Source organism: Porites lutea, chromosome 10, assembly GCF_958299795.1.
Source record: "Porites lutea chromosome 10, jaPorLute2.1, whole genome shotgun sequence".
Classification (NCBI taxonomy): Eukaryota; Metazoa; Cnidaria; class Anthozoa; order Scleractinia; family Poritidae; genus Porites; species Porites lutea.
Window position 1 is genome coordinate 4,731,005 of NC_133210.1, and position 16,910 is coordinate 4,747,914.

Genomic DNA, 16,910 nt, shown 5'->3' on the forward strand with positions numbered 1-16,910 from the left:
GCCTCTTAGTTTTAATGAAAGTGTTGTAGGATAATTTATGATAATAGTTTTCTAGAAAGGGATAGAACAATCAAATTTCATAGTAATTATGTTAATTTAATTACTTTTACTTTTTCGCGCTCTGACGTGGTATTGGGACGCTTTCAAAAGTGTGTTGCAACAATCTTCAGTTAGTCCTTTAACGGCTGAAAGTGTGGCAATGAAGCTTCGAGATAAATAAAATAAATTCACACTTATCTCCCTTGCGTGTCTTGTCAAAACGTCATTAAAACATATAGTACAGATAAGTAAGGAAATTTTGAAGTTGTAGAGATAGGAGAACAATAAGAAGGTCACAGATAGATGGATTTGTTTACAATTGTGTCAAAAAACGTCAACTAATGTTCCTCCCTTGTTCAAGATAGGAGAAAGAAGACTCTCACAAAAGCCCGAAAATTCGTTATATCATGAATAGTGTATGATAAGAATCAATTCGGCCCACGTTGTTTGGTCAAAACTCCTTAAATGCGGGCACTAGAGGAATAAAAGCAGTAAGTACCCACATCTTGTAGAGATAGAAATTTTGTGAAGTTTGCTTCCATTGGGACAAAAAGAAGTGGTCGTAATGCTGGCGTATTTTTGGAGACTTGTGTAAGTGGGAATGTCACACACTGTCTAGCTACTGTCTGACTCGTATATAATGTGGCTGGTATTTTGGCTCACCAATTTTTACTATTATTATTATTATTTTTTCAATAAAAATATTATATTAGCAAAGTGCATGAAACTATCTCTCATAAGAGCAAAGTGTCGTATTTGAAGTGCCTACCGGGCCTATGTAGATATGATGCTGCATTAATTGAGAATGGGATACACTATGCGGCTACAGCTACAGCTCAACGCTCCTCCAAAATGACCGCAAGTTTGAATAAGTACTACAGTTTCTTGATACATTTGATATATTTGACACTAATTTTTTTTTTAATGACGAGCAATCATGATCATTCCGCAAAGGAGAACTGATTCTATTACAAGAAACACCAAAAACTAATACTAATTGCTAAAACTGGAGAGTTTGTATAGTTGCACCGAAGTTACGGACTACATTTTTTTCCCGCCCCGAATTGAAATTTCTGACCAAGTGATGCAAGCCCTTCTACATGAATTACAAAGTGATTATTAACTCAGTGACACGCAGAGGTGAAACAATAAAAAACATTCTTAAAATTGGCACCAAAAGCGTTAAAGTATTGTAGTACGTACCAGTTCTCAGCGATTCCGAGGAGTGTATCGGTAGCTTCACTTGGAAACTATGCGCCAGAACCAAGTTAGCGCGAATTGCGTCGCACCGCTATCTGGAACTAAACCAATATGACAAACAAGTTATATTGTTTCGCAATAACAATTCAAGCACAATACCTCGCTCAGTAGTTGTCGTCATAATGCATAATTTTAGGATGCTGAAAATAGAATTTCATTTTGAATAAGTCATAAATACTCACGTTTACTCCTGCAAGTTATCCTGTTTGTAAAAACAATCTAGCAAGGATAGCAAACATGGCTTTCGTCGTTTTTAGATTCGTGCGTCATTTTTAGGCGGGAAATGACTTTACATTGTTTCACAATAACACTTCAAGCACAATACCCCGAGTAGCTGCTTGCTTGTATGGTGCATTTTGAAATGTATGCAAATCTATTTATTTATGTCTTTGTGGAGAGAAAAAAATATTCAACAAATCCCCCATCATCTTGGTACGTTCCTATGGCGACAGACAGAGCCCCTGATAACCTCCTGAAAGGTGGATTTCTATTGTCGCGTAATTTTTCCGTGCGTACGCACATAAATTTTACGCGCGTAAATAAAATAGACATTGAAAGGAAGGTCACGCGTATACGTTAAAATTGAACCTCGCTCAACTTTTACGTTTACGCGTGGCCTTTCATGCATTGCCTTTATTTCATTTACGCACAGAAAAATTACCCGACAGTGGAAATCAACCCTTACACGGGAATTTGATAGCGTGAAGCCCGGAAAGTTAGCGCGGAGTCGAGACCCGTTTGCCTCATTTTAAAAATATGTCCAAGATTGATCCTGAGGTTAAGGTATGCATCGTTTTAGGACCAGCAGCGGCGTGTTTTTGTTTTTGATCGAGTTGTGAGCGATAACTATCGCGCGCCGAGAGACTAAGGAGGCTGCGTATCGGAGTAAACCTTTGTTACGCTTCTGTCGCGGTTCTTATTAGTTTTGAGCAACTAACTAAGGACCGGGGAAAAGGACTTAAGAAAGAGCAAGCGGTGCTGGTCTATTCGCTAATGCGAAATTTAAATATTAGCGCCTATCCCGTAAAAGCACCGCTCTCAAATTACCGCCGCAAGCCAGCGCATCAGCGTCTACCTGATTGGACTTATTGGAGTAGATGCGTTAGTTCATAGTTTTGCAGCGTTATCCTAAGCCTATATATGGACAGCGCGAGTGGCCGAGCGATTAGGGCACTGGACTTGGAATTAGGCCCCGTGTTCAAGTGCTGCTCTGACCACTATCTGTATTTGTACTGTAGTCCCAAGTTCATATCCTCGACCACGCTTGTCGTAGCCAACTGGTTCGCTTCCGACTACTGGGGATTCTTCAAGCTGTCATGTTTCAATTAAATGATTTGTTTTAGACACTTGCGCTGCCCCACTAGCCGTTGGGCTATATAAAAATACTGCTGAGGGTAAATAAAAGAAATATGCGGAAGAGATCATTGTTGTCTGATTGTTATTACAGAATTCCCGCACCAGGCGCGGGAAAAACCAGTCCACCCGTCATGATCGGATTTTGGTCTTCCTTCTCATTGGTAGTTCAAAAAATGCAACGAGGTTTTTTGGCCAATCACAAAGCGCATTAACGCAAAAAAAATGCTACGGCAGTCTAATTTATTCTTTCTTTTTTAAATTAAAAACTTACAACTCGCTCAAGCGGATAATGATTTATTGGGTCAGTTTAATAACGCTATATTTCCTTTTTGAATCGCTGAGATATGGACCCAGCCTGAAAAAGATCATGAAAGAATCACAAAACAGAGAGCGACTGGTGCTGGCCCCAACATGCCACTCACCCAAGAAACAGGACTTTCGATCATAGCTTCTGTGGTTGGAGTTTCGGAATTGACAGCCTCAGCTTTTGAAACTAAATATAACATCCTTGTACTCTTGTCATTTACTTCAAGGCAAACTTAGTTAAACTTAAGTCTACTGAAAATATCGCGCAGAGAATATTTCGTTACCCTAAAAAAAGATATAAGTGGCACGAGGGAAGACGTTTTTATGCTTCTACGTGTCATCTAGTTTGACAATATTTCTTTTTTTTGCAGCTAAGTAAAGGTTTCTGCGATATTTGTTGATGTGAGGGTGAAAAAATTTAATAATCCTTCGACAAGTTATTTACTTTGTTTTTCTTTTGACGGAAATGCCCTTGAAGCCGTCCATCGTAAAATTTCAAGTCTGAGATCTTTCTGTCAATATAACTAAGCAAATTCGTAAAAGTTAGCTAGCAGAAGTCCTAAAATTGATTCTTGAGAGGGTGTGTCTGAGAGCGATTGACGACCAATGCTTGCATTTACCTCTATTAGTAAGGTAGGGTAAATCTTTATTATATTAAAGCAAGAATTATACGTCGATACGTCCTTCACAATTTCCTTAACGCTCTGAATAGCAATCAGCTCCAACCGTTTACATATTCTTGTATCACATATTTCCAACCACTCAAAAAGCTACTACAAAGTGTAACGGCTCATTCGCGTATGAATTTTAGGTAATGTTCAAAATACAATCACTGACGTGTTTTATTCCAATGCCCATATACACTACCGACCTGATTTTCAGTCCGGTTTGGTCGATGTGTAATAGAAAATATTCGATCTCAAAACGTACTTTGAATAAGTATTGCGGTAGATATATTCTCTAGACGGTTTTCTGTCCCTAAAGCCTGAGCGAATGTCGTGAGCCAGTGAATACAAGGCATGTACCTGAATCCAAAAAGCATTTTTTGCGTTAATTCAAATGTGCTGAAATAATTACTTTCTTAAGCAACTTCATTTACGCGTTAATTGACAATGTTTACTGACGAAACTGCTGGTATCACAAAAAACAAGCAGTAGCTTAATTTTTAATTCTTTTTTGGAACGTTAAAGGTCCAAAATTTTGACTTGATCAGCAGACATGTTTCAAATGATAATATTCTTTACTTTTTTCTTGTATTTTTTTACGCCGGTTGGATGTTAGCATTAATAATAATGGTAGGCTAAAGAAGTTAGATTTTTAATTATTGTGAGTAGAATGCTCTTCAAGGATAAGTTTCATACAATCAAACCGAAAAGTAATTAGCTTATCCTCGAATGTTCTATAATTCGGCACTGAATGTAAATATATAGGGCAAAGCTGATTCAAAATTTTTAGTATTGTCTAGAGAAAGGTTAAATGTGTAGCAGAAAACTGAGAATAATAATTTGTAAATGCAACAGCGGCCAGTCCACGCTAATATTCTAAGAACTGCAATATTTTATTGTATTTTCAATAATTGTCTTACTAGAATCGATTAGCGTCCTATAAGTTGACATTTTTGGAATGGTTTTACATTTAGCTGAAAACTCCTATAAAGTTCGTAGTAATTAATTTACTAGCTGCCACAGTCTCAGACAAAAATAGTTGGGACACTTTAATCAAACGCTGTTTTTTTCCTTCTCGTGCTCCCCTCGTCCCTCTCAAAGTTGTTTATCGCCGTTCGGTCACCAAATCTTGTACACCAACATTGAGGGGACAAGGAGACCCCAAAGTGTCCCAACCATTTTGACTGAGACTGCAGGTCTATATTTTGGGAGGTTTAGGCATAGAAAAGTAATAGTTACAGGCATAGTAACTAATTAAAGTTTCTATAGTCCTCAAGCAAACTCTTTCCCACCTAAGGATCCAATTGACTTGGAAGGCAGTCAACGGCTAAATAATAAATATCGTAAAAAGTATAAAAATTGCGCCCTTTTCGCATGCATTGATAAATATCGGAAATAACGGCCTACGGTTTTGTTTTCACCAGGTCATTTGATTAATCCTGCTTCTGGCAAGGATGTCACCGCTATTACCATATTTGGAATTCACCCTTTTTTTGATCAGCCTCGTTTCTAAGACTACCGCAGGCTTCAAAAGTTGCCGTGCTGATGTTTCATATAAAAATCACGCGCTCGTTGGACACGCATTGCAGACCCTGAAGAATAAGCGTTTTGAGAGCTGTACATATTCTTGTGAGCTAGATTTGCAGTGCTTCAGTGTCAATTACGTACCAACAGTCAAAACCTGCCAGTTAAATAACGCTTCCAAAAGTTTTTTTCTTGGCGACTTTGTAAAACAAAAAGGAACGATCTACATGGAAATGGTGATTCGCGAGTATCACCCTTGTAACAGCATGCGCTGTGAGAATGGAGGAACGTGTGTCACTAGACCGACTGTGATGTGCCGGTGTCATGCCAGATTCAGCGGACTTCATTGTGAAAGTAAGAAGATTTCCTTGTTAAAGTAGGTTAAATTCTCTTGTCTTAAATGACAAATCTTGGGAAATTTCGAATCGGTAATTGGCCGCCCTTAATGAATGATTCAATAGCTAACATTTCCACCTCTCATGATAGCGTGAATAGAGTTTCGCCAGAGTAACGGCTGCACCTTTTTGCTTAGAGTTTAAGTAAGCCTATTGGATAGTTTGCGTCTTAGAATTCCTTTATAACGAAAAAATGACCCGCGGGTAGAAGGATCACCCGCCTTGCTACTGATACCCTGGGCGAGCCAACATTTCATACATTTCCTTACAAAACGTGGTGAGCCGTTTACATGAGAAACAAGAAGAAGAAGCAATGAAGGTTCACCCTCTTACCTGTGCTCGCCTGCGAGCAGGCTCTCCGGGGCGCTCCGGCGGCTGGGAGGGAAAAGAAAGGAGAGCTTGCAACTCCGTCTCTGGAATTTGAATCCCACCTCCAATTCCCCTGTTGCTCCCCGTCGACTGGGGTGTCAGATTTCCGCTAATCAGCGCGAAGCGGAAACTAGGGCGAATGTAAACAAACATTAAAAAACACGGGCTAAGGGTAATGACGTCATTAATGATGACATCTCCGTCAATCGGAATTTCGCATCGACTTTTCGATGCAGATATTCAATTTATTCCCTCCTTTTCCCGCCCAACCGCCAGGGCGCCCAGGAGAGCTTGCTCGCAGGTTTTAAGCCGTGCTAACTTTTCTCCGTATAAACAATTTGGCTCGCTCGTCCGGGTCAACTCTGTCAAGGCGAGACAATCCGCAGAGCATAGCGAGCGTTGTTGGATCGGGCAAAGGGATAAACTTTTTCTCATATAAACGCTTGCTTGAGTTAAGTCGGCTGGGATTGTGATCCTTCTACCCGGGATAGGTTTTCTCCGTATAAAAGGAGCCTTAATATTGCCACAGAAGAAACAATAATATTTCCTATGAATAAAGCAATATTTGCTCAAGAGACCCAAAACAGGATTAGAAGGGATTACTTTGACCAATGACACCAGAAGGGGATAATCACTTCCAACAAATTAAAACAAGTGTCACAAGACATTTTAGGTTATCACAAAGCCTTGGAAATGACACCCTTTGTATTCTAATTTACCGAGAGAAACCCTGCCCAGTTGTATAATTCAGTCTACCCAGTGATAGCGTGTTCACAGACCCTCTATTTTCTGCCACCTCTTTTAGCTAACTAAGAAGAAAAACCCAGTGGAAAATAAGCAAACCAGGTTATTTTTTGCTCCGAAAACCCTGAGAATATATAGATCCAGCATGGTCTGTTACAGAGGGGTGTGAAATGCGTTTCCTTCTTGCATAACCAAAGAAATCGCGAAATTGTTTTCGACACTAACTACAAGACCGATCTGAAATAAAATAAAAAAAACCATTACTTTTCATTAGTTTCTCAATCAGGACATATAGCCCTTGGTATGGAAAGCGGAGCCATTCCAGACGACAAGATTACAGCTTCGACATTTAAGACAGGCTACGAGGCAAGAAAGGCGAGGCTAAATAGAAATTCCTGTTGGATGCCTCTGCAGGATAGAAACACTGAATACATCAAGATAAATTTTACTTCCGTGACCAATGTTAGTGCCATAGCGACCCAAGGTGCGCCAAATGACGGTTGCTGGGTGACAAGCTTCTCCTTGCAGTGGTTCGTTAATAACCGCCTTGTAACGAATCAAAAGGTACAAAATATAGCCTGCCAAAACAGCTGTTTCTTCTCGCTCCTCACCGCCGGGGGCATTTCGCGAGGAGGAACGTCTGCGATTCACAGAAATTCCATACTGATGACGTAAAGTCTGTCCGGAATCCGGTCATAAACGCTGATTGGACGACGGAGTAGTTACATTGTTTTTGCTATTGTTACGAATGACAGACAAAAAAAAAAGCTAGGCCACAAGGGTCAAATGTAAACGTGAGGAGTCTATAACAAAACAGTCAATATTTGTGGAAAATATATTCTTCTATAGAAGAAGCCTTAGAATTTTGCCAGAGCTCGTTTGCAAATGAACACGACATTTCACCAAAATCGACCAGGAGAAACGTAAAATTGAACAAATTTGCATTTGGAACCCCATACCTACCGGATTTATTATGTAAACATTAACTTACGTCATCAGTATGGAATTTCTGTCACTGAGTCGCAGACGTTCCTCCTCGCAGCAGCGAGGAGCGAGGAGAAACGGCTGTTTCCGTAGGCTATACAAAACAGGGGTGCAGTGCTTGGGACAGTAATGCAGTATTCATAATTTTCTGTAATTTGTGGATGCCCTCATAGAACAGTGCATCCTTTGCGAAATGTTCTTGGAGTTCTCCCTCCCTCCACCCTACACAATGTTCAAACTCGAAAAAATTCCGGATACACACGTTCAACTTTGTTTGTGGGGAGGGGAATGGGGTTGGACATGTGTGAACTGAAAAAAGCCCCACAAATGCACAAGTGTCCCCAAGACTTTTGTCCTTGATGGTAGAAACTTTCATTAGTTTTCTGTTTTCGATCCTTACTCTTAAAACCGTATTTATATTCTTCAGGCAAAAGTTGCGGCTTTGGCGGGTGGCAGGATCGGGGAAAATACCACATTTTGTTTGAAAAACTGATTATTTTGAAAGAAATTAAAGGGTAGTTACAGATATAAATGTACAGTTTTTCGGTAGTCTCTTATTTACCTCGTTCCTTTGCTTTGTTTTTCTATCTTGTTCGTGTTTTTTATTTATATCTTGGACATTTTTGAGGTACGCACATGGTTACATAGGCTGGCGTACAGGTAGTACCGCTTTTTATACACCTCCAAATGGTTGCACATCAGTTCTAATCATCATTGTTAGTACCATGACATCATGGCTGACAAATTACTCCTCAGGTTAGCCGTGAAAGATTGCCATTAATATATAATTTTGCGCTATGGCAACGTTTTTCTATCTCAGCACTAAGGTGGCGTCCAGGTTGAGTTCGGAATAAGGATGTTACGGGACAAAAAGGACGCTGAAGAAAATCTAAACACGCCGCAATAGAGCACAATTATAAAGAGCAAAAAGGATTCTGTAATGGGCTTTTTCTAAAAAAGTTTCAATGCTGCCGGGAAGTTCTTGATGCTATTGCGGCCTCAAGTTTGTTATTTCTGTCATAAGCGTTTAGTTACTTTTCTACTTCTCTCAATTCTAGACTACGAGTACCCCCCTATTTGTCCTCAGGGATAGTAGGACGAGCGTAGGGTGATTTTCACGCGCGCTCGCGTTTCGCTCGCTCTACTATCCCTGAGGAAAAATGGGGACTACTCGTAGCCTACTAAATTCAACCTGCCTATTCAGTTCATACGGACACTTTCAATGGCCCCCTGAGTATCTGCTTTAACGGGGTTTGACGGTATTAATCGGCTCTTTAGTTATACTTGTGTTGTTTTGCATTAAAACAGTCATACCAGGCAAATGAGGACAAGAACACAGTTGTTAATAACACGTTATCACCTCCAATCCAAGCTATTATAATACGCATCCGCCCAGAAAGTTGGTCTTCCTGTATAGCAATGAGACTCGAGCTGTACGGATAGTTATGGGAACGCCTGTACCGCTAGAAGGGAATAGCGCCATGTTTTTTCTTTTGGGATAGGACAAAGCTTTGACCAAGCAAGAGGTGGTTTTTTTCATACATTTATTTCAAATCAATTAAGTGTAATTAATTAATACAATCATTGCCCAAGGACGCACACGTCGTTTAGATCTAGAGCTCGAGGTGTCCGCAATAAAGCGAGTCATGAGCCCGTAGCGGGCAAATTCCATGCGCTCGTGTCACGGCTTTTGTTCCCGAACCAGTTTTTTTAGAACGTTTTTGGCGCGAAGTTTGAATTTCTTCTAAATTTCACAAAAAACCTACAGACCTAAAAATTGTAATTTTTTTTGTCTTTTAATAACGTTTCGTTTTCCTTTTTGATATCTTATACTCATAGACATGGTGGAGATTCTATTTTCGCGGGAAAAAGTGCCCTAAAATGTGTCTAAAAATAAATGGTCTGTAAAAACGCCGCGACATAGGCCTAGTATGGGAGTTGTTCACTCCGGGCTATGAGCTCCTGAGAGGGTCAAAGAGAATGACTGAAAACAGGAAGGGACCAGCCTTAGATAGAGGGCTTACCATGATAGCGCCAAAACTCCTGCACCTTCCTCTCGCCCTTCATTAAGCTCAAAGTTTTACGGAAAAGGCAATTTTGCAATGAGCTGAGGAATTTGCTTACCACTGATTATGCAACTGGGCATGTGCACTTTTAGTTTAACTGTTTTGCGGGCTAGTGCTATTTTGTAATTTTTATTTATGATTTTGTAAATAAAATTGAAACTTGAGCTTGAACTAAGTTTAATAAAAAATAAAACACGAAAAGCGGTGATAAACATTGTCAACTTTTGCCTTTTTTAAACTTGACTTTTTGTAGGTTAGTCAACATACATTTTTGTCATAAGAGACCTAAAGTGGCCACTGTTTGTGTTTTATTAATTTGATTAACCTACGATGGCCCAAGTTCTTCTGAAGAATGGTTTGCTCCCTAGGTGCATATTATACCAAAGTCGGTTTTCCGGTGTTTCAGTAATATTAAAATCCAGAATAAAACTTTTCAGCCATGTTATGATACTGAAAAACTCCTAGTAGGATGACGACGGTTACCACGTTTTCCCGCCAAAATGACGCTGGCTCAGGCGCGGGCACCACTAAGTATTGGAGAGCTTAAACATCACGTTTACGTCAAAAGGCAAAGTAACGCGAATTTGTTTCAAGTGACCAAGTTTCCCCTTTACTTGTCGTTTATGGTTCATTATTTCTACACATAATTTAGCAGTTTCACGCAACTTTTTATTCATTAGAAATGTTTTGAGCTGTTCTTATCAGCTTATTTTCTATTTTGAGAAATTCTTAACTTGAATCTGACGTTTTCCGTTTGCCGTATACGTGACGGTCTTAAACTCTCTGTTGAGAAAATCTCGTACTCATAGTCGCCCTCGTCTTAGAATCTAAATTAAGGTCTCTAATAACTAAAATGTAGATCTATAATGAAAAAGCTTTATTTTTTGTGTGGTGTCCTGTGCGATAAATACTTGCAATGATTACATTACTTATACAGCCCCAGTCTGAGGGCTCTGCAATTGTGGTAGGTCAATGGAAAAATGTGGAGATATTTCACGTTAGCGAGATGACCCTGTCTTAGAGGATGATAAACAACCGTGTCCTTGTCAGTGTTTCCTGGGAAAGTCTGCAGAAGAGAAAAAGGAAAGTAACGGTGTTGCTCTTATCAAAATGTATCAAAATATAGTTTCTTTATTATGTTTGTGTGGGAAATGTAGCAGTGAGGTGTCCAAGAGAAGCGATAACGAGACAGAGAGGAAATATTAGGGCGTTGTCTGGGATATGTGAATTTAAGTCAAGTTATTTTTAGAGGTAGTAATTAAACGGAAGTCCAATTCCTGGAACGTTCGCACATCTTAATAGATTGTTCGTAACGGAGTACACACGCGACTGCGCTGAAAGCAATCAATGCATATATTATTGTAATGGCGACACACTAACAGAGCATATGTTCCATTATCATCTCTTGACAACAGTGGATAAGAGATTGCGGACCTCTTCGGGAACCAACTTCCGATTGATTTAAGCGTTTAATTGGTCTAAAAATAAATTATAACTTTGGTGGAACAGTCAGTTATCGCTTAAAAAGTGAATTCGCGCTGCTTCAAACTTTTTCGCGCTTATTCCATGTCGTTTACCTCGACAAATATTGGCAAATGCTTTTGCAGTTGAATTCTAAAGGACTGTATGTATCAAAGTTCAGGAAAAGAAAAAGAAATTTGTTGTCTTGTGTTCCCGTCCTCGACAAAACGTGAATTTAAGCACTTTCACTTTGTAGTCGTGCAACGACGACAAAGAAATGTACAAAAAGTGTGATGCACGTGCAAAGTTGTTGTTTTGCTAATCTAAACCCATTCTCGTTGCCGTTCTCGTTGCCGTCGCAGTCGTCGTTGCTTAAGCTTCCTAATTTTTTCTTGGGTGGCACATCAATGAATCTTTCATTTTAGTAGGACCGAAAACGAATTTATAGCATTCTGTCCATGCAACCACTTATTATCCGAAAAGCAGCAAACGCTCCTTACTGAGCATCGTTACCGCATTGGTACGGTTTGAAGAAGCTGCGTCACGAAACTCTATCGAAATTCAAACAGTGGGGACTACCAAGGTGAGTGTAACATAAAAATAACGGGATTGTCTTGTCTTTGGATACGCTCCATCATTCCCACGATAACACTAAACGCAAACTCCGCGCATGTAAAACTTTTTCTGGCAGAGTAATTTTACTCGACCCGTGAAACAGATACTAACAACTAGTGCAAAGCAGTGTGTAGTAATCTAATACCTATTTCACGGGTAAAGTAAAATCACTCTAATAGCCTTATTGCATTTATGTACACACATAAAATAATTTCTATATCTTTCTTACCTGAGAATAGTTTTTGAAGTCGTGTTGACTGTGTCCCAATTTGTGTTTTATCATGAATGACGTCACCCAGCAGTCATCATCCTGGGCACCCTGTGTTGCTATGTAACTTATGTTGACTGGTGAATTGAATGACACTTTGTAGACTGGGGCAGGATCACCTTTCTCTGGTTTCCAGCTCCCTTTACCATAAAGTCTTCCTCTCCAGGCCTCGTGGCCGGAATCTGCTGAACTGGATGTTAGCTGACCATCTCCAATGATGGTATCGTCTTCAATCCCTAAGCTCTCTAATAAAACATCTAAAAAAAAGGGTATAATGTAAGAAGTCTTCTTGGGTTTTGCCAAGAGACTATAAAGGGGACAGAGAGGCCATCCCCCATATACACCCTATTCCATAGGTAATTCGTCTCGAGTTATTTTTAACACCACAGATCTCGAGGGGGATTAAACAACAGCCAATCACATAGCGCGAATGTGTTCCGCGTGGATGACCCACGCTGAGAGCCACGCGTCCTTCACGAAATGACGCAGAACAAAATGGGGGAAGACGCGGAGAGCGATTTTGCTATTCCTTTTGTCGACGAAAACGACTACAGCGAGATTTCTGCGAAAGCTGTACGTGTCAGCGAAACCGAAATTAAAAAAGAATCGCCCTTCCTCTCTTGTATAGAGCTAACAGTAGAGCAGGGAAATCCTTAACACACTGAATATTCTCTCAGGATCATTTATAATTTACAGTTTGAAGAGAGCAATTTCTGGTTTGATGTTTATTTTTTTCAGTCTTTATAGCGATTATTCCTACCCACCTACTTTGTCAACTGTAGGCGAACCCTCCTAAAGCTGAATTTCAAGGGACCATATTCAAGCTCAGAAAGAGAAATAAAATTTCGTCGTTGCTTATTTAGGTCCTCCATAAAACGCGAAATTAGGCATTTTCACGTCGTAGTCGTGCAAAAACGGGAAAGAAATGAACAAAAAAGTGTGTTGCACGTGCGAAGTTGTTTTTTTGCTAATTAAACCTATTGTTTTTTTGACGTTCTAGTTGTCGTCCGCGTCGTTGGATCTTAAACTCCCTAAATTGTACAAACGACCGGTTTCAATAGACCGGCGAAATTTCTCATTTTATTAAAGCACTGAGGTTACGACAACTTCGAGTTAAACTGATTTCACGGGTTGTCAAAGAGTCCAGCGATTCCTTTTTCCCAGGTGAGCGCCGACTCATTTCGCTTCAATATTCAGGAATGCTCTCGATCTTTTTACACTTTCATTACCTCTCGCCCGACATGTTTTGCATGGCGTTTGGTCATGCAAAACCTCCACGAAACATCCACGCCTCGCGCGAGGTAACTTTATCCCGATTCTAAAAATAACTCAAGACGAATTACCTATGGAATAGGGTGTATATGGGGGATGGCCTCTCTGTCCCCTTTATAGTCTCTTGGTTTTGCTTACGGTTCAATGCCCGGGTCAAACGCCGAACTTCTTATGAGAAGAACCTAATGCTAAATGGCCTAAATCTATTGTTCTCACTAGGTTCGTCACATGTGAATTTTGACGTTTGACCTGGGCTTAAGTTCTTTCGGTAAGGGCTAAAAAGTAGTCGGCTGTCTCCCTATGGGGATACTACCAATGATAAACTATTCAGGGTTGCTCTACCTGAAAGGATTAATTTTATTGAGGATAGAGGTATTGGGCATTAGAGGATGTGCTGAGACTTTAGCTTGGATTGGTCTTGTGTTGAATTGCATTATGGGACTATTTGGGGGATGAATTTTATGTTAAACTCGGAGCTGTGTCACGAAATTCAGCTAAATTAGGAAATTCCAAAACGCCCGTTAAATTAAGAGAAACATCAAAATAACCGCTCAAAACTTTACAGGAAGGTTAAAATAACGTAACAGAAACAACAAATGCCACGGATGGGCAAAACTGATTAAGATTGAAACGGATTGAAATTAGGGTTTTTGAAAACTGTTCAGCTTAACAGTTTTTCAAAGTTGATCCCTGCTGCCTGCAACTTCAAAAATAACTCAGGAGACATATTTGTTTGTCTCGGATCGCTGATTTTGTCATTTACATGTAATTTCTTTGCTTACTTTAAGTTCCATAGCGATTGAGGTTGAGTAATTGGCAAAATTAAAACAAAATGAGCTGGACTCCCGTGACACAACCCCTTTAAATTCGTCTCTCAACACGAAGGAGGGGCTACACCGTTTCCAGAACAGTCACATAGTACAATGATTTGCCAGACCACTGACTCGGTCTCTTGGGCTACCTAAGAATGGCTAATCATTACCAGTAAAAAACAGACCCCAGTTGTACAAAAGATGCCGATAACGCTATCCACTGGATATAATCTTTAACCACCGGATAGCGCAATTGGTTTCTCTAATAGCGCTTTCTTCTAATAGCACTAGCGCTTTGGAAAATTATTGGATTTTAGCGCTATATAAATAAAATAATAATAATAATAATAATTATTATTATTAATACTTATCCACTGGATAGTGATTTATCTGGTGGATACCGCTATCTTACGTTTAAACAATCGGGGCCAGTTAGACAAATTATCTTTAACTGACAAATTTACCAAACAAGAGTCTTTTAAAAAGGGATTTCTCAGAGGCGCACCTAATACCTGTTCCACTGTGAACGAAACGAAAAGCAGTTGGGGTCAGCTAAAGGTTAACTTAAACTTAGACATTCTGTACGTATATGGAAGGGGCGCCGTCTTTGGGGACACCTATCTATGAATAAAATAAATTCATAAGGCAAAATTTTGTTTGTGCTACATCTTATATCTCGGCTGTTTTAGAGGCGATTTAGATAAAAATTTAAGAGAGACATTGAAAAAAAATAGGCGTTTAGGAGAGTTGTTTTTTATTTGGTAGATCGCGCTTTACAGCGATGCTTCAAGCTACAGTTGTACCAAATTGGGAAATCGTGATTTTCCTAGCTTCGCTCGAAATTATGATTTATTTCACATCCCTTATTTGGAATAAGGCTACTGTTGGAATATTGCATCAGTTAATTTGACTTTCTGATTTTGTACCATCCCGGTTCCCTATTCAAGAAATTCTTTTCACACAAAACTGTACGTATTGATGTCTTCTTATTACTTACTTTGGCATGTGGAACCATTGAAACCATCTAGACATGAGCACCATGGTTTTGGGAGCGGGTAACACGAGCCTCCGTGTAGGCAGGTCAGCGATCTACATGGATCTATGTCGTTGTTTTCCTTTCTGATATTGTTCACATAAAGTGAGTCCTTCGTCTTCTCGAAGTAAGATGGAAACATTTCTTTACTTGCATAGTTCAATTCACATTCTTTGGCTTTTGTAAGATAATTGACACTGATGCATTTGATGTTAAGCTCGCAGTAATAGGTACATTTCTCGAAACAGATGCCTGGAATCGTTCTTATCACGTGACCGACCAGTTTGTGGTGACTCACGGGTTCAAGAAAGCGACACGGCTCAGCAGTTTGAAAAGACAGTATAGCAAGGAGACTGGTCACCAATAGCGTCGGCTGTAATGAAGGTCATTATGAGTTACTATAGAGCATGCGCACCTGCCACTTATTAGTGGCACTAGTACGAATGATAAAAACAACAACGAAAATAACAACAAAGTCTTTAAAATGATTTGAATTACAATTTAGACCGACACGCAGGTAGCATAGCTAGCCGAGGCTGGTCGGACTATAAATTCAAACGCTTTTATATAGTATCCTAAAGAAAAAACGAGAGAGAGTAAAGTACGTAAAGTTAAATAAATAAGAAATAACATAACATGAGGAATACAATAAATTACAAAAAAAAAATGGTATATCTAACAATTCTTTAGATTCAATATAATTTTATCACGATGTCAAGTAATACATTTTTCAACTCTTTATTAAGTCCTTCCCGACTCTGTGCCAATATATACTCATAGCTAGAATAGTAACCAAAAAGCTAGCAAAAATATGAGTTTATGCGCGAGAGAATCGTGCAGCACGTCTGCTTACGCGTGCCTCCAACCACAACGCAGCCTCGTCCCCAGGGCTTCAAGGAAAAACTGTAGGGACGAGGTTGACACAACGGCGACGGCAACGAGAAATACAATTTGTCGTTACATTTAGCACACGAGGCATGGGTACGACACCTAAGGGAGGGGAAGGGATTTCTGTGCATGGGGGGCGGGATGGAAACCCCTCCTCACTCCTCCCTCGCACATGCTCACGCGCCCACAATCCCATCCCTTTCCCTTTCGAACGCCTGCCATGAAGGCTTCATTGTATTTAAATCTGCAGGTGCATCAGAATCTTTAAAAGGTACATTTCTTTGCCGTCCGTGCATCCACGACGTGACTACGATGTGAAACTTACTCGACTTTCGACTTTCTTTCTTTTTTGACCATTGACAACCCTCATGGTCTTCACTTGCTTTAGATGTGACGTGGCCAATTATCATCGCAAAGTTCGACGAACTGGTGACGGTTTGCAGACAAAACTTGCAAGAAATCATAACCCTTTTTTTCTGGCAACTATTGATTATTTCTAGCCCTTCATGTTTGGAATGATCCTCCCTTGTTTTCTAGTGAAAAAATTAATTTAATTCATACGAGGACTAAGACCATTTTTCAGATCAAAATTCAATCATTTGCATTTTAGAATGTGATAAAGGATTTTCAACTGCAAAGACTCGGCGATATGTAAAGATTTTCTTCTTCAGTATTGTCTCGGTTTGAATATTAAACAATATTTACTTTCTTACCATCTTAAACTGAGGAGTTTCAGGACAAACTGCAGATCAATCTATCCCCTTGAATTGTTCTTGTTGCTCAGTCCCAAAAGTAGTCGAAGGAGATCTCATAAATTTTTAGCCATCTTGGTTATAAATTGTATGATTTACAT

The 16,910-nt window shown here is 39.7% G+C and overlaps 2 protein-coding genes across 2 annotated transcripts; one reads left to right on the forward strand and one right to left on the reverse strand.

Moving 5' to 3' along the window:
• Positions 1 to 5,055: 5,055 nt before the first annotated feature.
• On the forward strand, positions 5,056 to 9,255 carry LOC140949405 (retinoschisin-like). The gene is made up of 3 exons (XM_073398566.1): positions 5,056 to 5,504; positions 6,933 to 7,234; positions 8,951 to 9,255. Exons 1-3 carry the CDS (start codon positions 5,081 to 5,083, stop codon positions 9,083 to 9,085), a joined length of 861 nt encoding a protein of 286 aa, XP_073254667.1. The 5' UTR covers positions 5,056 to 5,080; the 3' UTR covers positions 9,086 to 9,255.
• Positions 9,256 to 10,633: 1,378 nt separating this feature from the next.
• LOC140949406 (lactadherin-like) lies at positions 10,634 to 16,910 on the reverse strand. The gene is made up of 4 exons (XM_073398568.1): positions 16,771 to 16,910; positions 15,134 to 15,542; positions 12,014 to 12,309; positions 10,634 to 10,774 (listed from the first exon to the last, which is right to left on the reverse strand). Exons 1-4 carry the CDS (start codon positions 16,771 to 16,773, stop codon positions 10,634 to 10,636), a joined length of 849 nt encoding a protein of 282 aa, XP_073254669.1. The 5' UTR covers positions 16,774 to 16,910.

What these genes read in the sequence shown, in the direction of transcription:
- LOC140949405 (XM_073398566.1), top strand. Translation starts at nt 5,081, where the DNA reads ATGTCACCGCTATTACCATATTTGGAATTCACCCTTTTTTTGATCAGC. An exon ending in CAGCGGACTTCATTGTGAAA is followed by an intron (nt 5,505 to 6,932) that starts GTAAGAAGATTT and finishes ACTTTTCATTAG; the next exon opens with TTTCTCAATCAGGACATATA. An exon ending in ATCAAAAGGTACAAAATATA is followed by an intron (nt 7,235 to 8,950) that starts GCCTGCCAAAAC and finishes GCATTAAAACAG; the next exon opens with TCATACCAGGCAAATGAGGA.
- LOC140949406 (XM_073398568.1), bottom strand. An exon ending in CAATGGTTCCACATGCCAAA is followed by an intron (nt 12,310 to 15,133) that starts GTAAGTAATAAG and finishes CCTTTTTTTTAG; the next exon opens with ATGTTTTATTAGAGAGCTTA. An exon ending in ACTTCAAAAACTATTCTCAG is followed by an intron (nt 10,775 to 12,013) that starts GTAAGAAAGATA and finishes TCTCTTCTGCAG; the next exon opens with ACTTTCCCAGGAAACACTGA.